The sequence below is a fragment of the Candoia aspera genome, chromosome 4 (genome assembly GCF_035149785.1).
Source record: "Candoia aspera isolate rCanAsp1 chromosome 4, rCanAsp1.hap2, whole genome shotgun sequence".
NCBI lineage: Eukaryota > Metazoa > Chordata > Lepidosauria > Squamata > Boidae > Candoia > Candoia aspera.
Window position 1 is genome coordinate 25,357,781 of NC_086156.1, and position 23,761 is coordinate 25,381,541.

The 23,761-nt window shown below is 39.6% G+C and overlaps 1 protein-coding gene across 2 annotated transcripts in view; it reads left to right on the plus strand.

Moving 5' to 3' along the window:
- The first annotated feature begins 10,126 nt into the window (after window positions 1–10,126).
- Window positions 10,127–23,761, plus strand: part of CASD1 (CAS1 domain containing 1) — a 35,717-nt gene continuing 22,082 nt past the window's right edge. The window contains exons 1-4 of one of the 2 annotated variants that reach the window (XM_063303648.1): window positions 10,127–10,823; window positions 20,764–20,860; window positions 22,062–22,182; window positions 23,176–23,220. In XM_063303648.1, the coding sequence (XP_063159718.1) occupies window positions 10,691–10,823; window positions 20,764–20,860; window positions 22,062–22,182; window positions 23,176–23,220 (396 nt within the window). In that variant the 5' untranslated portion in view covers window positions 10,127–10,690. Of the gene's footprint in view, window positions 10,824–11,007; window positions 11,198–20,763; window positions 20,861–22,061; window positions 22,183–23,175; window positions 23,221–23,761 lie in introns of those variants that run through there. The other variant, XM_063303649.1, reaches the window with a different exon arrangement.

A 23,761-nucleotide genomic window follows, 5' to 3' on the forward strand; every position in this document is an offset into this window, starting at 1 on the left:
CCACTGATGAGTAAAGTTCCTTGCTTTAGTATATCTATTGATATTTTTGCACCTAATGTTTACTTTCCAACCTTACTTCTTGCCTATTAAAACTTTAAACGGTAGTAAGATTTGCCTTTGCTTCTAGTGTGTATGACTGTACTTGCAGCTACATTTTGGGTCTTCTAATTCATCTGAAAAGTAGAAACTACAGGAAAGTAAATCTTTCCTATTCTAATCCATCCAAACATTGAAGAATGAAACAAGCTTTTTACTTTAAAAAAGGCTGTTATTGATTGGTCCTCAAAGATCCATGACATTGGAATGCATGTTAGAAAATACATGGTAGTTCCTTGCATTAAAAGCTTCCTGCACACAGAAAGCTAGAATATAAAAAGAACACTTGTAATATTATCTTTTCAATATGTTAACTTTCTATGTAAAAGGAATTTAGAGTAAAGATGCATTGAAACATAAAAGTACCCATTACTCTGAAGTGACACAGTCCAAAAAGTTTACACCATATCATTTTTCAGAATGCATGGATTAGTTCTCAATTAGTCTCAACAGAATTGTTTCAGAATAAGAGTAGATTTATTCCAAGATACATTATTTCATCATTAGGTTTAATTAGAGAACTATCTTGTACATGAATCAATTTATCTGGGAACATTATAACACAATCAGATCTTTACTGATCCTGAAAAAGCTAAGCAAGGACAGACCTGTTTAGTACTTGGATAGGAGACCAACAGGAAATCCCCAAACTAGACTATATACTAGACTGAAAAGTAAAAGCAAAATCTTAGATGGGGGTAATGGCAATCCATTTCCATATTCCCAGAAGAAAACATGTATGTGTCCATATAGTCACCAGGAGTTAAACTCAATTCATAGCATGCAATGTCTGCATACTGGTATTAATAAGTTATTGAAAAGTGTGTGTGCACAGCAGCAAGCTGTCAATTTTGTCTAATTCCATAGAGATGAGCCCTACATTCTCCTATACCTGCAGATAGATGAACTGAAACAAAATGGTCTATCATGCAACATACTATCAGCTCTTGACCAGATTTTATAAAAAAATAATATGTTTTATTTTTTTTTAAAAATCATTTTGAAGTAGTGCAAAAGCCTAGAAGAGGTGCCATGTCATTAAGAACGTTATCATAATGGCTTGACTATATCTTTCATTGTGGAAAATGCAGCACAATCTTTATGGAAAGCACAACATGCACTCGGTGGATAGAAAACAAATTTGTCCTGCACCATTGTCTCCTTCTGCAAAGGAAAGGTGCCACAGAAATAATACATTTAGAAAAAAATAAAGACAAGCTTACTTTTCCATCAAGACTTCAGGTCCTTTAACAATTAAACCTATCGTTCAATGTTAAAGATACATAAGTCTGGAAAGAAACAAGACAACATTTTGATAATTAGATGTTATCCTTAAGTTAGACATGTAAGTTAGACGTGAACAGACAGAATATCTATCTCCATTTTCAGTTTTCAGACTGAAATCATTTATTTAGCCAAATATTTATGGCACTATCCAGAAACAAAGGGAGGAGGACATAGCATTACCCATAAAGACTGGACTAAGAAAAATCCCAAATTGCAGACATACGAGAGGTGGGGGGGAGGGAGGAAAGGTAGGACAGGGAATCCCTAGAGCTGCCCATGGGGGATTTTGAGGATGATACTGATTGAGGCGGTGGGGGGGAGGCAGGGAGGAGTATGAGGATGAATGGAATGGATCGCCCGCTTGGAGTTCTAAGCAAGAATACTCTGTGCTGCATTATTTTGTTCTAGAAATACTCTCCACAAAAAAGAATTCTAATATATATTCCCAATCTTCATCAATGCAATTTTAGACATCACTGAGGGCCTGCCCACAGCAAACTGCAAGTGGTTGCAATCTCCTTTTTAAGTTCTTCCTAATGTCATGCCATGGAACAGCAACATGATTTTTCCCATAAAAGAAAAAAGCAGTAAAAAAGATCTGTTAAGCCTCCAATAGGCTAAGTGCTTCTATTTTATCTTTCAAAAATACCTTTAAAAGTTGCAAAAAGGGAGGGGGAGAAAAATTTTAAGGCCATGCCCCTCCAGTGACATTACCCTGTATCTACTATGACTCTCCCTAGCAAAAATAGTAATAACAATTTTTTAAATATTGGGGAATTGAGAACTGGAGAGACTATATAAATAAACAAAGAAACAAACAAATCAATAGTCTTAGCACTTGGCATCTGGCTGATCTTGCTAGGCTCAAAAGCTAAGCAAAATCAGACCCAGTTAATACTTGGACGGCAGAGATCACAAGGGAATTCCAGGGCTGTAGGCTAGACGGGAAGTTGAAAAAAACATGGAAAAAAGGAATGGAGATCCACTTCCATCTTATGCCGTACATGTACATATCTATGAAGACACCAACAGGTGAGCTCAGCCTGAAGACGACTATCTTTTTATGTTGCAGGTATGCTGATAGGTAAGTCCCTTGCAGTTCAATGGAGTTTTCTCCAAAGTAAATGACTATAGCACGGTACGTGTTTAATTCCTTTGCATGGTTCCAAGACACATGAATAAATTCTTTGTTAGGAAAATGCCATGTATTAATCAAACAAACAATTAAAAAGAAAAAAAGAAACTAAAGTTTAAACTTCCCTAGACTGAATGCATGGACGCAGACTGCCACCTGTTGTCTCAGAAAGAAATTGTAGAACTACAGAAATTCAGGGATCTGACTTTTTTATACTGTACATACAACTCTATGTGATCGTGTATAACACATATAGCTATTAAAGAGCTTGGAGACAGATTTTGGACTTCAGTGGCTCAAAATGTTTTAAAGAGTTATCTGGGCACCAAGTCAGTTGTTGTTGTTAGTTGCTGTCGAGTCGTTTACGACTCATGGTGGCCCTCTGTATAACAGAACAAGATGCTGTTCGGTCTTGTGCCATATGCCTGACTGTTCCAATGTTTGCATCCATTGTTGCTGTGACTGTATCAATCCATCGCATTGAAGCTCTTCCTCTCTTCCGCTGGCCCTCGACTTTACCAAACATGATGTCCTTTTCAAGCAATCGGTCTGTCCTGACGATGTGCCCAAAGTATGAGAGTCTAAGCCCAGTTATCTTTGTCTCTAGGGAACATTCCTGACCAATAACTTTACTCTTCTAGTTCTGTAGCTCATGTACAATGCTGTCTTTTGTATCATTCTAGGATTCCAAGGGAATGATATGAGGAAAAAGTTCCATATACAAAGTGGTTATACATACACAAGACCCTGTGGCAAGGAACACCAACTTCTCCAGGTCACAGGCTGTAATTGGCTTATCCTAAACAACTGGCAGGCTCCAGGAGGCTGTCCAGTGATATGATGGCATCACTAGAAGGGGCAGGGCTCATTTGTTTGCCCGTTTTTTTATTGTTTGGGGGAGGTTGGAGGTTTTAGGTTGGAATGAGCGTGTGGGGGACCTTTACCACTCTTAACACCCTCTCCTGCCCTCAGAACAAAACCATAACATTGAAATTCTGCCATTTTATCATGGAGTAGCAGCTGATTTCAGACCATTTTAGTGGATCAGAGATAAGGATGGGAATGGGAGTAGTTTGTGTCCTAAGGGCCTCCTGCTCGCACTCTAAAAGAGAGAGCGATTGTAGGCCTATGTAGATTGCAGTCAAAACACCTAATTTAGGTGTTAGTTGCTTTTCCTCATAGAGACGCTGCACTAAACCATTAACTATGGTTTACAGACTGTGCTGGCTGAGCTCACACAGTTCACTAAACTGCAAACAAGTAAGCCCTGTTTTGGCTTGGCATGTTGTACGAACCAATGGGATCCATGCTATTGTTAGAAGGTAGAAATCTTCCTGTTCGTTTCCCAAGCCGGGAACCAACTGAAACCTCTAATTGGCTGAGTCAGAAATAAGTTGATTAGTATACAAAGCAACTCAAAATAACTCCGTATATGGTGGCTGCACCATACAAAGAGATCATTTAGTATTTATACATCTAATGACACATGAATACGTTAATTTCATTAGCCAATCTGCTTTAATCTATGATCATCCTAATATCTTATGTAGTAACTTCAGGGAGGGTTTAGTTTGAAATAAAATGCAGTTACTTATCAAATGAATAGAATGCACTATGAAGTCCTTGGTGCTCTCTGAGCCTTGGTGTTTTCTTGCAGACATTTCATTGCCAGACTAGGCAACATCTTCAGTGCAAAGAGGGCTTCAAGCCATGGTATATAAACAGAGCAATGCCCACTCCCTCTTCACACTGAAGAAGTTGCCTAGTCTGGCAATGAAACGTCTGCAAGAAAACACCAAGGCTCAGAGAGCACCAAGGACTCCACAGTTCAGCCTGAGCTACAAATATTCGCTTCAATTGGTAGAATGCACTATTCGTTAGTTCTAGTCTATATGTCTGAAGCTAACCTTGAATGTGTTATTTCAGTGGAACAGTACATTCCTTTCTCAAACATTTATCTAGTCTCTCACATGAGAGGAAGGCTTGTCCTGAAGGATTTCTAATGCCTCTTGTTTCTACCAGCGAAACACTCTTACACTATGGTGTTCAGCACCACTGGGCAATGAACCAGGAGTGTTTAAAGGGAGATCCTGTTCTCCACCTGATTGATGAAAGAACCAGCTAGTAATTCAAAGGCTATTCAAAATCCTATTGGTGTTTGGAATCCGGTGCCATAAGAGGACCAATCTCAGGTTACTGATTTTATTAAAAATCCCAGATTTTGGTGGGGTGGGTGGGAATTACTTAGTTTTGTCTCATGTCTGAATCACTTTTGGAGCTCAGCACTTGGATCCCAGTATTTCATTTTGTTTTATTCATAGTTTTTTTTTATCTACTGCTGTTCTACAAAGCTTCTAGAGAGTGTTATATACAGGATAAACTAAATAGCAATGTTTAAAATATGTTTAAAAGCCTGATTTTTGCCCAGGGCTAAAAGGGTTTGCCCGGCAGGGTGTTCACAGGGAGAAAATTACACAGATGGAATTGAGGGGGGAGAGTTCCCAGATCCCAGAGGGATCTTCAGATGACAACCCAGAAAGTGGCAAATAGTGATATTCTGAAAAAGGTGAGCAAAACTTATGGAGGCACTGTGGCAGAGGAATCATGCCTGATGGCTGACCCTGGGGTATGGGCCTTGGCAAAGGCCCAATAACTCCAAACCCAGGGGCCAAGGGGCCAAACTGTGAAGCAAAGCAAGCTGAAAATACCTGCACTCAGGAAGATTTTTTTGCTCAAAGATCCAGCACAAAACTGAAGCTTTTATAGCCATTTTGCAGAGGACCAATTGCCAGACTTGCTGCATAAGCCAGAACAGAGTCTGAGAATATTTCACTGTTTCAGGAAGATGTTCATATATTCTGGGGAAAATGCAATGTCAAACTACTTTCATGTTACCAGGAAAGAAAGCTATCTGTTTGTCTGTCTGTCTATCATCTCCTAGAATTTCATGATGGTCTCCCATCCAAGTAGTTCCCAAGCCCAATCCTGCTTAGCTTTTTCAAGCTCAGTCAAGCTTGGCTAGGTATTGCTCCTGAGCTGGACATTCTGGATCTCACGCTACAATTCTGTGAAAAGTTACAAGGAATATGCTCTATGTTGTGCTCCTACAATATAGCACCCGCTATATTGTAGCACCCGCCCTTTGGAAAATCAGTAGCGCCCGCCCTTTGGAACATCTTGCCCCCAGAGGTAAGATTAGCCCCATTGCTTTTAGCCTTCCGGAGGAAGTTGAAGACCTGGCTCCGCCACCGGGCTTGGGGCAGGGAGGAGAATCGACATACTTGGGGTTGGCTGGTGCCTTGAAGTGCCCCTCCTACATGATGGTTGAAGAGATCATAGCCATCTGGTTTTTATGAGCTGGGGTAGTCAAGAAATTGTTTTGGTTTTTAATGGGATTTTATTGGAATTTTATTGTGTTTTTATTTGAGTTTTTATTGTATATTTATTCTGTGTTGTAAACCAGCCAGAGTCCCTCCGGTCGGAGGAGATGGGCGGTGACAAATTTGATAGATAAATAGATAAATAAATAAATAAGCTTACTGGCTTTAAACCATTATCTGGCTTCACTTAATACACTAAACCAAAAGGTAACGGTTTGGGGTTTGGACAACCACTAAGACATAAAACGACTAGCTAAGCTTAACACTAACAGTCCTTAAACTGTTGCATGAATGCATCTGCTATACCTTTTCCTGCCCTAGTTACTATCCGAGCACTGCCAGTAAAAGTGAATAATTGCTAACAGGACTGCAGTTTTAGGGTTATTCAATCACAGTGCAATCCAATGAGAGAGTGAATTGCTTATACAGTTTTCCCAACACTGGGAAAAAAATATTTCACCTCTACAGATTCTATAGCATTATGTGGAATGACACATCTTATTGACATGCTTGTTAACTCATATAAACAAGTGGTTTGGAGTCAGGCAGCAACTAAATCGAATTAATTAATTAATTAAATATTTCATAAGGGATCAGAAGTTCAGTATTATGATTCTGATATTTAGGTAAGGAATCAGATTGGATCCTAAGAATTAAAGTGGGCACTACAACTTACCTTCATACATTGGAGGACTGAGCAGTCCGAAAGATTACACTAACTGCAAAGAGAAGATAGGAAGAAGCTTCAGTAACAGATAATTGTTTTATTTTACATCATTTGATAACTAATGAACTGTGAAGGGGAACAGCTTTTTGCTGTATTTATTAATTTGGGATGCTGGTAGAATAAATTAGTTAGACTAATAGAAACCAAAAACACCATGTTTGCTTTTATTGCATTATTTACAGAAACAGGCCCAGAGTTTCAAACATGTACACCTGGAGTCTTATCCCAAAAGGTAACAAGAAATTAATCAAAGATATTTTGGCTTCCATTTTATTTAATTGTTATGCAAAGATTTAGTTCTGGCTGTGTATGTTCACAAGAGTTAGTGCACTTACTGGTTAATGTGTTGGTCTAGGGCCTGGGGAGACACAGGTTCAAATCCACCCTCAGTCATGGAAGCCATGGAAGTGAGTTTAAGCCAGTCACGCCCTCAACCCAAACTAACACATCCAGTGTGCAGATAAAAATGGAGATCCCCCTTATAAGCTGCCTTAGCTCCTGGAGGAAGGCAGAATAGAAATCTAATACATACATAACTAAGCTTCTGCACTGGCCAGTAAATATTCTTTTACTGAAAATCATCCACTAAATTTCAGATCTGAATGCAGGTTTGGAGCCCCACTGGTTGAGAATTCTGTTAGTTGAATTCCAACACATCTGAAGGACATCAGATTAGGGAAGCTCATCTAATCACATCCTGTGTGCTTGATTTAATTTTTTTAGGCAGAGCCTTTCAAGGCCTAATTTCTATTGTATGAGACAGTGCTATAGACCTAGGGCATCTTTCAAGTAGTGACTTTATTATAAATACAAAAACTTAGCACACTGGAAGCAAACTAACTCTCTATAAGCAGAACATATCTAAAAAGCACCCCAGTTTTAGTGAATCTCAACAGAATAGTCACAACCTCTGTCTGTCCAAATTCAGAACTACAGTTACCATCTTTTTCTGCCATTTATGTCCCCATACCAGTAGAATACTGAACCTGGCCCCATCATGCAAGTTGATAAGCCATTAAGAAAAATATTTTCAACCAACAGGTCTCATTGGTAAAAATATCATGTCACCCTTGATTGAGCAGACTAGCAAAAATTAAGCACCCAGCAACTACAGTAAGAAAAGATGGTCACTTACCGATCATAGCAATAATGCCAACAAGCTTCCATGGTATTGCTTTCCTACTAACAAAGTTGGTTCAGCAAAAACTAAGGATACAACTGTGAACCTTGTTTCAGATCTCATCTATATGACTTGCCCCCAAACACCCACATTTATAGAGAAAATAGCTAGTGCTCAGTTTCAACGTGCAGAATTGTAGGTGGAAATGCCATTCAGGAGGGTCTAATTGCTTGCATCAAGGTAATCGCTGCATTTAAACAGCAATTGCCTCCCTTTCTTTCCAGTCAAATAAAGAAAAACAGCCAGTCTTCTGTTTTTAGTAATGCAGAAAGAAGAAATAACCTTGCAGGTGGCAATTCCTAAGCAGCCCAATTGTTTGGCTGCTTTGGATACTCTTGGCCAGATTGCAGCTGGCATAGGGAGAATGCATATGTATGTACAGCATGAGATGCCGTTTTCTATATGTTTAGAACTAACACAAATGTTGAGTGCTCCACATCCAGTTGGTCTTTCAAGATATTTTTTCCTTCTCTTCCTCCAAGATTTTTCTCTTTCTCCTTCTCCATGGTCTTTCCCTCACTGGATCAACACCATTTCTCTTTCCTTTCTTGTTTTTCCAGAAAGTCCTTAAGCATCCCTATGTGGTTCATTCTCTAAGATCAATATGGTGGGTAGGACTAGCTTGTTCTACAACACACTCAAACCCTTAACAAAAGTTGTCTTTGTGGACTTTTTACTATTTCCTGGTGTCAGCCACAATCTCTTAAATCTCCCACATCAACACAACTTAAGAGGTTTCACTAGATATTGCTTCTTGAGTGAAATAGATTTTAGCAACTAAATGGACTGGCAGCAGCATACTTCCTTCTTTGCATAAGTTACAGTATTGTTTTCCAAAGGAAATACTTGATGCAAAGTAAGCTGGATGGTGAACTACTGCAAACTTGTTGGCTTTCAGGAGGCAAGAGGACACAAATGGAGACAATATAAATTAAAAATGGATTTTGGCACCTATGAAGTTAGGGTTTTTTTTAAAAAAAACATGTTAAAAAAGTAGTAGCAAGCCCCTCTGCCTGTTCTGTCTTAACTCACACCTCTCTTATGTGAATGTGCCTTCAGAAATGAATATGCTAATTAAGTCACTTTCCTTTGATGACTTTAATCAAATTCTGATATTTCAGAAGATTTTAAATTTCACATTATGCTGATGTTCCATGAATTTTCAGTTGCTTTTTGTCATGTAACTCAGTATTCATTGTTTCTCTGCAAAGTGGCACTTTTGTGAACTTTTCCATATTTGATAATGATCAGAGCCTGTCAGATTTGTTTGCATCTTTTATTTATCCTTTCTAAAGTTCTTTAGTGACAAGAAGATGATAGTAAGCCCCATTCTCTTTGGCAAATACTGTACGACAGCCAAAATCAGAAGAACCTGATACCAAGTATCAAATTTAGGTACACACAAGATTACAAAGTTAACTGCAGAAAATATGCCACACTGTGTCACTTCAAATCTGGATATACAGTTTTACAAAACAGGCATAAGATAGTGAAGTACAGATTAAGTAAAAAACAGGTGTGCAATAGTGAATTGTTATGCCTGCACACTCCTGATGCAACCTACAGTAGTCTGATATCTCTCATTTTGTATTCATCAAATGTGAAAGGGAAAAATGTATTGGGATTACACAGATCAGAGTATCTACTCCCAATGTTGAATTTTGTAAAATTTGGTTTAGTATGATTTGTTTTGTTGCATTTGGTATTTCTGTTCCCATGTGTTTCTCTTTCCTTGTTCCACCTTTTTATTATGTAAAGCACTCAGAGCCTTCTGGGGTCAGGCATTCTTTAATTGCTGTCAACAAACATATGAATACAACTGAAAGGAAACCAGGTTTCTGAGGTCCCTACCCAACATAAGGACCAACTATGGCAAAGCACGTTGCCCAGAACTGGGGCATGACTTTCTGTGGGATGAGCCACCCTGCAATGGCACAACTTTATTACTCGGGACAGCAGATACTATTTTACTCCTCCCTGCTCTTTCTAACCTTCCAAAGCAGTGTAGTAGCATGTGGGAATGTCCTTGGGAGGCAGGAGGAAGAGCCGCAGCCTAGAGGACGCCTGATAAGCAAAATTTGAGTTGGAGGGAGGACGGATGGAGAAAGCGTCTCAGAAAAGACCCTCCCTAGTTTTCGGGAGAGTAAAAGTGAGGGACAGCAAGGGTACTTTCAGTCTTGCAAGGTTCTGTTAAAGTAACTTTACAATAAGATAGAGTACTCATCGTTGTGCTTCTTGTCTGGACTACTTCGAAGGGCTAACAAGTAGCTGCTCCCTGACCGCCCTGTCTGCCCCGTGGAGTGCTGCCCTTGGGAAGTTAAGCAGGTGAAGAAATAAGGCGCTATTAGTTCCTCAAACACCGTAAGCCCGAATGCCACGGAGAGGAGAGCGAAGCCGGCTAAAGGAAACAAAAGGGTTTGTTCCTCGAAGGCTCTCCCTGCCCCCGCAGCTCTCCCGCCGGAGCCCCGCGTTGGCTCCTACGTGGACGGTGGCAGCTGACCGTCCTCTGCAGCGGTAGAGGAGCGCGGATGGCGCTCGGGAGCAACGGCAGCCCCGAGGTCGTCGCCCCAGGAGACGGCAGACACGGCGCGCGTTGTCCCAGCTGCTGAAGTGAAAAAACAACGACCGGCAGGAAGAGGAGAAAGCAGGGGAGGGGTCCGCGCCGCTAAGCGAGGCGGCGGGAGACGGAGCGGCGGCGACCCAAAGGGACGGCAGTGACGCCTTCCCAACCGCGGCGCCCGCCTCCTCGCCGTTCCTCCGCTGGTGTCGGTGTCGGTGTCGGTGTCAGCTGCTCTCGCTTTCGCCTTCCCTCCTGGGAGCCCAGCGCTGCCCCTGTGCGCCCGCCCGCTTGCTTCTTCACGCACTGTTGTCATGGAGGAGCCAAGATGGCGGCCCTGGCCTACAGCTTGGGCAAGCGGGAGATCAACCACTACTTCAGCGTGAGGAGCGCCAAAGCGCTGGCGCTGGGCGCTGTTCTGCTGTTCGCCGCCTGCCACGCCGTCTCCCGTCGGTATAAAGGTGAGTAAAGGAGAAGGCGGCGACGGGAGCCCCTCGCCCCGGAACGACCGTGACCGGAGGCGGGGACTGCCTAAGGAGAGGAAACCGATTCGGGGACATCGCTGCGAAAGGTACGCGCCTTCCCGCGCAGCGACTGGGCCAACTTGCGCGGTCCGGGGACCGCCGCACCGACTCCCTCGCGAGGAGGGTGTCGGGACTTCCTCGGATCTGAAGGGATGGTCAGTAGGGAGCGGGCCCGTTGGCTTCCTGTGCCGGCTCGGTCGCATAATTCCTTCTCAGTGGAGATGGAAGACCGGTAGGTGGCTGAGGAGGCGGTTGGCACCTGCTCCGGGCGAACATCCCGCTCTCTCTCGCCTCTTCTCCATGACTAAGACGTAGGTTGGGACAGAGAGAAAAGCACAGGCGATAATATTTCCATGCTTGGCTCCTTTTGCTTTTAAAGAAGCGCCCTATCACCTGTACAAGTTAAATAGTCCCGGGTTAAGCCAAGCTCTTCCTCATTTTATTACCCATGAAGGAGGTGTAACGGATGAGGTGTACACCAACTAATTAGGGCTGTGTATTATAAACAATGGCGGGGAGTGGAAATGAGGAGTATAAATAATGCATTTTGACAGCCTTGCAGGAAGTGTCTTGACAAGCAAAGTAGATCCTGGAGAAACAAGTAGTGATATATTTAAAGAACGTGGCTTTGAAATTTCATACAGATTATAAGATTCAAGTCCCTTTTCACCATGATTGTGCTTTATATTTCCAATGCTACTGGTTTGGTAAATACAAACGGTTAGGCTTGCCTTTCCCAACAGCTGTGAAGAGGACCAGAAAAATAGCAGGACCCAGTGCAATGGCCAGGGAAGCCACACCTAATTCAACGTACATTGATTTGCTACATTGGTGTCCTATCTTCCTTTTCTGTCACAATAGATTAGTTGTAAAATGGTAAAAACCAGCCAGTGAATGTGTAATATTTGTGTGTTGAGTTTATATCTGGGTTATTAACATTTCAAATCAACACTTAATCCATTATACCATTCTCTGGTTTATATACATATATATATACGAAGCATATAGCAAAAAGTGTTTGAGTAATAGCCTTTAAATCATAGGAGTAGGAATGTAAAGGAGCAACAGTGTCTTTGCTTCTCTGTGCATTCTGAATTCCTACTTGCATATCTTCATAATATACCAATCCCTACCGCCATTTGACCATATGCATTATATGTAGCAATTCCTGAATGTAGCAGGTAGGAATTGCTACATGTAATGCATAGCGTCAAATGGCGGTAGGGATTGGTATATTATGAAGATATGCAAGTATTGAAATAAAGCTATGTATGAAATGCCTGTGCTTATGTCAGTTAAAAAAATCCCAAAGCAATTAAGGTGCTTTCCTGTTCAGCATCAAGTGGAATGCACTAAAGGTAGTCCCCACTTAACAACCATTCATTTAGTGACCTCTCAAAGTTACAACAGCACTAAAAAGTGATGACTGATCCTTGCATTTATGACTGTCGCAGTGTCCCTGTTGATCATGATTTGGGCACTAGGCAACCATTGCACATTTATGATGGTAGCAGTGTCCCGCAGTCACATGATCACCATTTGTGACCTTCCCAGCTGGCTTCCAACAAGCAGAGTAAATGGGGAAGCTGATAGGAGGACACAACTCATTTAACAACTGTGGGTGATTTGCTTAACGATCACAACCAGGACTGGTCATTAAGTGAGGACTACCTGTATATTCCCCAAGAAGCATTTTTTTTCTTTTTGATTAAATTTCAGTGGAGTTGTCAAGGGATCCCAGTATGTTGTTAGCGATAATACATTTTTTAGTGTATTTCCATGACTAAAGTTTTGGGGTTGGATATTGTTCTTAACTCAGTCAGCGTTGGGCCATCTCTGTACTTTCAGAGAAGTAAGACTCTCACACTTTAAAAAACTAACCAATTTACTATGACATCACTTTTCTGAACCAGAAGTATGAATTGTTATTACATTTTGGAAGATTGGTATAAAAGAAAATTAAACAATAGGCTGGATGGGAACAGAGTAGAAACAGTCAGAGACAATTATATGAAAGTTCTTCCAAATGTGGCTGTTGTGCATCATTCAGAGAATTTACAGTTATGGTGAGAGAAATAACTTAATCTTCCTTGTAACTCTGACGGTTTTGCAGCATTTTCCCCAACTTTTTTAATTTCAGAAAAATCAGGAAGCGAAAGACAGAATTTCTGTTCCGTGCCTTTTAACTGATAATGCTGGACACGTTACATTTGATGGTATCTTAATGGTTAAATGGATGCAGAATAAGCTAAGTGTCCAGTTATTATGGCAGTAATTGATAACACAACCTGTTAGACATATTAATTAACCTTTGTAGTGGCACAGAAGTCTGTTACCCTGATGCAGTGCAAAAGGAGTGTCCTTTCACATTCTTTATTTGATAATAGCTGTCTTGACATACTAAACTTTCTCCTATTCATTTCTGAGTAGTAGCATTCTGAATTTGTGACCATACATTCTTTTTTTAAAATGCAAAAGTCCATTGCTAGCAAAACAGTAGGGGAACTTCAAATATATTTCTTGAGTATATATGGAATAGAACTGGCATCTGAATTTGATTCCTACATCTGTATCTGTGCTGTGAAAATTGTCTCACCCAAGCCTTGTAGGAGCGAAGAATAATTGTCCAGAATTGCTGTGGATCAGAAGTAAGCAATTCATAGGTTGTAGCAGGCTCCTTTGCCTTCCCCAAGCCCCCTCTAACTTGATCACCAAATACTGGTTAGTAAAGTTGCCAAAAATTGCACAATTTTGAACCATTTTCAGGTGGATACATGTGAAAACTGTAGTTTAAGGCCTATTGTTTATAGCCTCCTTTAAAAACGGAAAAGGGGACTATCCAATACCCAACCATTTATATGCCACAGTAGAATTCACTCTGCATCTGTGCTCCACCCATTATAACTCTTAGTACTCTCACAATCATTAAATGTAGTTTCTATCCACCAAAAGCTTGCCTATTCTTCTATAGTTAATAAACATTTTAGAATGATTTTCACTGTGTTTCTCTTCTGGGTCTGTGCTTTACAATATTATATTTGGATAGTCTGGCTTTGGTTATCAGCCTTTTGTTCATTGGTAGATGAGGTATAAGAAATGCCTGATGTCACTCCTAAAGTTCTATGTTGTTTTGGCAAAATAGAACACATTAAATGGTTCAATCTGTAGATTCTAAATAACATTTAATTTCACCAACTATTATCTCAAGATTTTAATAACAGTAAGGGACTAATTAATTGCTATCCAAAAGAACTTTAATTATGTCCCACTATCTAATTAAAAATACTGAGATTGGTTGCACATGTTTTAATAGAGTTCAGAAGGCAAGGAGAGAAATAAGCTCTCTCTGATTCCCTATTCTGTTTCTTTGTTTCTTTTTCTCTTTATTTTTTACTCCTAGTGATATGGTTAAAGGTAAAGGTAAAGGTTTCCCTTGACATTCAGTCCAGTCGTATCCGACTCTAGGGGGCGGTGCTCATCTCCGTTTCAAAGCCGAAGAGCCGGCGTTTGTCCGTAGACACTTCCGTGGTCATGTGGCCAGCATGACTACACGGAATGCCGTTACCTGCCCGCCGAAGCGGTACCTATTAATCTACTCACATTTGCATGTTTTCGAACTGCTAGGTTGGCAGGAGCTGGGACTAGCAACGGGAGCTCACTCCGTCAAGTGGATTCGAACCGCCGACCTTCCAATCGGCAAGCTCAGCAGCTCAGCGGTTTAACCCGCAGCACCACCGCGTCCCTTAGTGATATGGTTACATATCTGTTATTCGCAATTGTTAACCAGTATTGTTTTTAGGATTTTTTTTTCAGTTGCTAACAATTACTGAGTTAAAACTGTAAAAGACTAAAGTGAAAACAAGGACTTAATAGAACAGGAACTAAATTACTGAACTATGAAATTGTAATGAATTATAGTGTTCTGATTATCTTAAAGCTATGAATATGCATGCTTACCTAGTAAATTACCATTGAGTTCAATGAGATTTGCTGTGTTGGGCTATAGCATTCTGTGTCAAACAGTAAAATTTCTGGAACTTCAAATTTGCATACTGAAAACATTAAAACTTTGTATTTCAGAGTAACCTGAGTATATTTTAGTGTCTCTAAGGTGGTGGATTGCAAGCACCTTAGCACCTTGTACTTATTGTATGGCATGAATGACAGAATTTAGTATCTATGGGTCCATCTACTTGACAACCATGGCATTTGGAAGACTGACTTGGAATATGAGAGGAATATTTATTTATTTATTTTTCAAACTTCTATTACCGCCCGTCTCCCCCAGGAAAGGGGGACTCTGGGCGGTTTACAATAAAACCAGAATTAAAATCATAAAATATAAATTACAATAAATACACCAATAAATAAGAATAAGATAAATACCAAACCCAAGGAGCAACGTTCTTATTCGGTGGGAAGGATCTATGGTGCTAGCCACCCCCCGGACAAGCTATTACCTCTCCCATCCCAAGCAAGGCGGCAGAACCAGGTTTTCAAGTTCTTCCAGAATATATTGGAAGAATGGGAATTTAAGGAAGGCAGGCAGGCAGGAAGGAAGGAAGAAAAGAAAGAAAAGTAGTTACATGTCTGAAACCAAGAGAAAGGGAAGAACCTAATAGAAGTGAGGGAATGTATTTTTCAGATTTGTATGGTAATGATAGTGATATGTTAAAAAGTGAATTAAAATGAATGCTATCAGTGTTAGCATCCCAGCAAAAAAATGAAAAGGAAATCATAAATGCTGTGGGAATGTTGAAAAATTGTAAGTCTGCATATGTTAATTATATAATTGGAAAAATGTTTGCTTATATAGTGGCTGTGCAAATTGTTTAATGTGTGCAAGACCTGTCCTTCTGCCTGTCAGCTGTAAGAATGCCATTATTGTTTCCTTATACAGAGTAAAAGCTAACAAGGGGTCAAAAATAACAGGGGGATTAGTTGTTAAGTATGCGTGGAAAGCTGCTTGACAGAATTTGATTGAAAGGAGATAAGTACAACATTTGAAAGGAACAAGGAAGTTTTATGCAGGTGTGGAGACCATATTTTTGTTCTTCAGCAGCTGAAAGTGGTTGTGTGCTGTTGCCACCTTGTCAATGCCTCCCTAACCCAGACACATACTGTATATTCCTGAGCCCATGTGGCAAGTGTGTGAGCCCAAGGAAGGCACATCTACATTAAGGAGCATCCAGCAGGCACAGCAAAAAAAAAAAAAAGAATGCCAATTCCGGATCCCAAGTTCTTTTGTCTGTTTTTGATCCAAATACTGGACACCTCTACTATGCTTGTATGTAGTACCTTTTAAGAACATGAATAATGTCGCTACGCTATGTAGACATTATTTTAAAAAATTACAAATCCCATTTCAACAGCTTTCAGAGCAGTAAACACAGCGCTTTTTATTTCATTAAGATTAACAATCAGACTGATAAATGAATACACAACTAGTTTTGAAAAGTTGCAGCTGCTGCAGCAGATGCATACTATTGAGACTGAATGATACTTCCTTTCTGGGTGTGCAGAATTTGTTGAAGGCTTAGTCTCAGATTTCTTCTTCTGATGAGGTACGCTGACATCAAAGTTCACATTTGATTCTTTATTTTTGGTTTGCAGATTTTAAAATACTTTCTAAATATTTTAGACTAGAATACAGTATATTTATTTGAAGGATTTTACCCCATTCTTCAGCTAAAAAAAATCATCCAGGGTAACTTACAGAACAAATAAAGAAAACTTATTTTCACCCTAAGGCTTACAGTCTAAAAAACACACCACACGTGGAACAAAGGTTGAGAACAGAGGAAGAAAGAAAATCAAAGCCAGGCATTTTGGAAAAAGCAATTTGCAGATAAACTGGGTCCTAAATTTACATAAAGAATCCATTTCAATAAGTCTAGTTAGAGAAGCCTGAGTGAGAAACCTTGGTGTGGGAATATTCATATTCCCATAAATTGTTATGGGATATATCATATATATATATATATATATATCCCCCATAAATTGTTAAATTCTTAACGGCTGAGACCTCCCCCACACCAAGGTTTCTCACTCAGGCTTCTCTAACTAGACTTATATATATATATATATATTCCCATAAATTGTTATGGAATATATCATATTTGTTATGGGATATATCATATATCATTATATCTATATATCTATATATAAAACCTGAAACAATGTTGGTTGTTTCCAAACACATTTTATTATCAAAACAAAATACGATACCATTAAAAAGCTATTTTTGAAATGGATGTTGACCTTTATGGTATTATTAAATGCTGTAGGAGTGCTTGATTTTAACCATAAATCCTAGGGTACATTCAGAAACCTTTATATACATAAAGTGTTGTGTACACAAGTATGCAAAGATAACCCATATCCCATTTCCTCCTGAATTAGAACAGAAGAGTGCATGTTTTTGCTTGTTTTGTAGTCAAGTTTCTTTACCTGATAACTGCTGCTATTCAAATGAATCCTATACCAGACATAGAATTTTTTTTTACTTAACTTCGTCCAGTTTCAGTTGGGTTAGAAACTGGCCAAGTCTAGGATGAACATATCAGAGTTATCTTTTATACAGCTGCCAGGCAAATCACATGAAACACATCAGTTCCACATCACAGAGCAGAATGATATAAATAACTTTTTATTTGGATTCTCTGTATAGTGTCATTCTAGCCTTCTTGCACCTAAGAACATAAGAACAACTCTGCTGGATTTGGCCTACTCCCAGTATTTTGTTTCTAACAATGATGCCTCTGAGGGGCTCGCAAGAATGAGATGTAAACGTATCCTTCTGCATTTTCCCGCTTACAATTGGTTCTTGGAAGTATGCTGCCCCTGTTACACGCTGCTCCCTGGTTCAGCTTATGGTCACTAACTCACACACTCACAGCCTGTTGAGGCAGCCCCCCCCCTTGCTTTCTACCTGGGTTTTCCAGATAGGTGTGGCTTGAGCAGACAAGACACACAGCCCTGGTCAACAATCAGGATATAATTAGGGACACACACAAATCACTTCCAACTGAACACTGAGGTTGCAATGTACATTTGCTCTTTCTCACATACATGCACACACACACACACTCATCCACACTTACCCACCTCCTCCTCAACTAGGCTGCCAGGTACTAGTTAGAGGGACAGAAGATACCAAGTCTGGATCCAAAGAGGACTCAAGGAGTAGGTGGGCTTTGGGACCCCTTTTATCCCCAAAAGTCCCTGTTTTGTTGATTCACAAGGTTAGCAGCTACTCTTGCCTTGTTAATTTACAAGTCTGATAGCTGTTGATGGGGTAGGGTTTTCCATGTGTTCAGGCCCAACTTGTCTGGTTCAGGTGACATTATTCCTTTGTTTCCTTAATGACTTGCTTCCTTCTTGTCTACCTCCCTGAAGGGATCTTTTAGACAAGATTCCTGGCTTTTGTCCTCTTTCCTAAGTGCCTGCTTCATCTTTATTTGTGGCAGCTTCAGCCTAGTCTCACACCCCCAACTGAGGGGTTAACTGAGTCTTCAAGATTAAATAATGTTTGTTAGACATGCTCTCCATGAATTTACCCAATCCTTTCTTCAAAGCTAACCATGTTAATGGCCATCACCATGTCTTATGGTAATGAATTCCAGAGGTTAATTATGCACTTTCTGAAGAAGTACTTATTGCCCGGTCTCACAAAGAGTCAAAGAGTCGGAAACGACTGAACGAATAAACAACAACAAATATCTTATACAGGCATATCTTGCAGATATTGCAGGTTTGGTTCCAGACCACCGCTATTGTCATGAGTAATGATGGCGAGCAGGAAGGGGCTCCCATCCAGGGTGGAAAACGCATGCGTAGTACTGAGGAATTAAGCAGCCATTCAAAGAGACACAGATCAGGCCCGCCTTAGCTTTTGGGGTTTATATGTCTGGGTTTTTCCCACGCTTCTTCAGTTTGTTAGGATTCTGTTATGTAGCAGTAATAAACACTAGAGAACTACTCCTCGTCTCATTGTGATTCTCACTGTTAGGACAGCTATAAAAAGAATATCACAACAAAGCGAACCACACAAATGTATTGGTTTCCTAGAACATATAAAAGTTACGTTTAAACTATCTTCCTCATTAATTAGTAGGGTATACAAGAGGAATATGTGCATGGTAGTCAGCTTCTTGGTAATCTCACAGAGCCCATGATATCTCTGAAATAAATCAGAGGATCGAGTTTCTGAATTTCCTTTCTAGCTCAAAAATTAGAGTGGTAACATCTTTTCCAACTTAGTCAAAAAAGTGCTACTAGACTCCTCCTGTTTTTTGGCTACCATAGATTAACATAGCTCTCCTCCTACAATGCCATTTTAGCCCAGCAAATGACCACATGAATGTATATGTACAACATATGTCCCAAAGAGATGGAGGATCTTGGCCCTCCACCTTGAGATATCCTCATCAAACTAAGGTTACACCAAAATGAATCGTGCACTAACATCATGACACAATTCCCACCCTTACGTACATGTATCCCAATGTCTGATGCAAGAATGTAAGTTGTGTTTTCTGTATCGTGATGCCATAATCATCCGCACCGCCCAGAGGCTTGCCTCCCCCTCCTGGTCCAATCAATATATAGCAAGATGCATTAGACTGTGGATTTCTGTGAACAGAGAAGAACAATTGACACTAGAGCCCTTTTTATAAATAAGGTTGACAGATACACAAATAGTTACTAACAGCTGTGTGACCATATAGGTAGTCCTCGAGTTACGATGGCAGTTGGGACCAGAATTTCCATCACTAAGTGATGTGGTCGTAAAGCACAACATCATGTGACCACATCGCTTAGTGACAGCAATCCCTGGAGTCCCCATTGCCATCATTAAGCAAGAACCGCGGGTCATTAAGTGAGCACCTCCCCGCAATTTCCTACTGGCTTCCAACAGCCAAAGTCAGTGGGGAAGCCAGCAAGAAGTTGTGAGTCCCAGGAGGTTTGCAAGCAGGCCGGCAGGCAGGTAAGTGGCTGCTGCTGTGTGGGGGAGGGTGCACAAGTGGGGAGGTGTGACATGAGAGCAGCAGAACTTGGGGTGGCTGCTGCTGAGTGGGGGAAGACATGCAAGGTTGTGCGGGTGGCCAGTGCGGTGCGAGCACAGAGGGGCTGGGAAAGGGTGCATGGGGGCGGGGGAGACTTACCCAAGCAACTTGCAGCCTTCCCTGCTGGCTTCCCCATTGACTTTGCTTGTGAGAAGCTGGCAGGGAAGGTCGCAAATCAGGATCACATGATGCGGGACACTGCAACCGTCGTAAGTGTGAAACACTTGCCAAGCGCCCAGATTGTGATCACATGACTGCGGGGGTGCTGGGACGGCCAGAACTTTGAGGACTATTCGTAACCACCACTTGTTCAGCATCATTGTAACTTTGAACAGTTGCTGAACGAGTGGCTGTTAACCACCTGAATTACATATTGAGGATCTGTAAACTGCCTGGAGTTAGTGGACTGAAATGGCTCTAGACCTGTAAATAAACAATAAAAATAACTGTAATTATGGGGTTTGGGATATGTTTTTACATGAAGCCAGATGTTTGCATCAGGCTGCCATATAGGTAACTGAATGGCTTTACAGAATGTTTTGTCTACCCAAGTATTGACTCAGCAGACAATAGGTAATAATAAAACTCACGTTGAAATGTATTCCAGTATTTTCTTTGCCACCGTTGCTCCTTTGTCTTATGCTGTTTTTGTTATTGTTTGTTCTTTTTAAATGCTTTTAACAACTGTAAACTGCCTAGAGTCACTGGGAGTCAAGCAGCATATAAATTTAATTTGTTTGTTTTTGTTGTTAAACCTTTCTCTCTCTCTCTCTCTCTCTCTCTCTCTCTCTCTCTTTCTCTCTCTCTAGGCAATGATACTTGTGAATATCTTCTCTCTACTGGAAGATTCCTTGGGGACAAAATATGGCAGCCTTATAGCTGTATGATGCATAGATACAAACAGAGGTAAAACACTGTTGTAAAAGTGTATGTAAGGCAAGGCACAAACTAAACTTGATTTACATTTAATTAAAATCTATCATGTTTAGTGGAATATTTACTATGACTACTCTCCCAGTCGTGGATTTAATATTTTACACCTTCTGTTAGATCAAAAATAACAGTTTGGTAACAACGTTTCGATGTTGGATGCTGCAGCCAGTTTTTAGAGGCTGCATGAGACTCTGTGAGCTCACGCTGTGCATCTTGACTTTGTATACTTATTGTGAAATACTGAATTTGAGAAGACAGAACATTTAGCTATAAGCGTACGTATAGCTCCAAATGAATCTTTAAGGGAATGTTGAAAAAAAGGTTCAGATCAGCCCTGTCTACCTTATTTTTCTCCCTTCAGACTTTATGGATTAAAAACGTAGTTGTTCAGCATGCTCCTGTGGTTTATTAATAGTAAAGCAATAGAAGAAAAAAATCAGGTGATGAAATTGATTATATCCACAATTTCTATAACTTCTGATCACATTCTTTATCAAAACAGCTAGGTACTGTATGAAAAGAAGGTAGCTTCTCATTTGATTTAAAATAGCCATCGCTTTGTGTGTTGAATATGCCAGAGAAAGATGTTCGTGACCCTTTCTCTTTTGCTGCAGCATTACTTTTTACTGTGCAATTAATAAGTTACATATAATTGATTTGGTTAGGGATCTAGCATAATTTTCATATTCCCCAAATTATCAGTTGTGTGCAAGAAATTTATGTTACCTAAAATGAATGTAAAAATAGAAGGTATATTCCAATAAATTATTCAAGGTACATAATTGAAACATTTTCCTACTGAACAATATGTTAACATAAGGGCAAACATTATAGTAATAAATTGTCAGGATTTGGATAGGAAGGTAGTTTTATTTTTACTACAGTTAAATAATCATTAAATAATCATTCATTAAAAAAGATAAGGAGGCATTATTCTCAGAACAGTTACATCCTTTCATAAGATTGAGTTTCTGTTAACAAGGCTTCTTGGACACTGGGATGGCAATTGTGAACACAGCTGTTTGGATTTTCAGATTTTTTGGTATTTCATTCTATAAGCCTCTCTGGAGTAAATAGGATTTTCCTAGCAATATATTCTTGTATTAAATGTTTACAAACTTTATTTTTGTTCTGTTACACTTGAAGCTAATTAATATTAATGTTTGTTTTACAGTGAAGCAAAATCATGCCTCAAACACAAATATATTGCATTTATAGGCGATTCTAGAATTCGTCAACTATTCTACTCATTTGTAAAACTCATAAACCCTCAAATTAAGGAGGAAGGAAACAAGGTATAACTTTTCAATATTTTTATCATCACTGTTTTTATAGCTATAGAACTGTAAATACTTATAGAACCATTATTACTGTCCTTTCCATTTATTACTATGCTAGATGTTCCTAACTCAGTTGCATATTTTCATTGTCACAAAAGCCTGAGGTATAGAAAAAGTAAAATCTTCAATTTTTTAAAAAAAAGTTTTCATAAAATTTGCAAAGATAAAAGGGGAAAAAATAGAAAAAGGAAAGTTATAGAAGAATTCTTGCAAGAATTGCTAACTCTTCTCCATCTTCCTCCTCCCATTAACGTATTTTATAATAAGCATTGTATCAGAAGTGGGAATCTGCAATATGCAATCCTTGAATATTTTTTTCTGTGGTTTGTAGCCACTTGTATATTGCTCCCCTCTCTAGTTCCCTGACATTAACTTAGAGAAGGTAGTTCTCAGTGTAAGTCCTGCTTTGCTCCAGAACCATAGTCCTTACAGCCTGCAAAATAGCTGTCAGATGAGCAATTAAAAATATGGTTGTACTGGGCAGTTATTTTTGTGCAGTCTTTGACACTGTAATCCTCATCTTGATACTGTTTCCCTGTTGTTAATAGCACTTCCTTTCTGATATAAATAGCAGTGTCAAAAGGGAGTGATTTTCATCAAAATTATGAAGTGAGATAAAAGGATTAAAAAAACCCTTTGCCTGGATCATAGTCTTATCCCTGATTTATATATTCCTCTTACCATCTTCTCTTTAAAGATTAAAAAATGATAATACGCATAAAATGCCAAGTTAAGGTTTTAGCATTGAATATGGAGCCTGTAAACCTTCAGATGTTGCTGAATAACAATCCTCAGCATACTTCAACATTGATATGCTGACTGGGCTGCTTGGAGTTTCAGTACAGCATCATTAGTAGGGCAGAAGGATTCCCCATGCTGATTTATGTGGTGTTTGTAAACCTACAAGTTTATGGAAAATCTTACAATGTGCATGTTTTATTTTGACAGCATGAAAACATTCCTTTTGAAGACAAATCATCTTCACTTAAAGTGGTAAGCTTTGCTGGTTTTCTGAACGCTAATAAAGAGAAAGAGTTGGTCTATTGCTGGAAGTAGTACTTGGAAACTATATATACACGTCCAACAATGGAAGAATTATATCCATTCAGATTGCTTTTATAAGAAGCAACTTTTACCATACATTCTCTTTGGTGCCAGGACAATTGTGAAGGGAAATGCTTTAAAAGTTTGGGGCAACTGAGTGCCACAGAAACATAGGCAAGAACCATTAGAATAAAAATGATCACATTTTCTATAGTTCAAAACAATTATAGATGTCCTAAGGATGGTAACTGCTATGCAACATTCCAATTTTTAACTTTTCAGTTAGGTGCCCTCTTTAAGAAGTTCATCAGTTTTATTCTTTCCAAATAATATAAATGCAGCAATATTTTCTTCAAGAAAGGCATATAGTATGGAAGAATGAAATTAACGAACTTGTATGGGAGCACATTTTACAATATTTCTCAAATTTTGACATTTTATGACTGAAGATAATAATATCAGAAGAACAAGCAGAATTTAAACCAGGAAG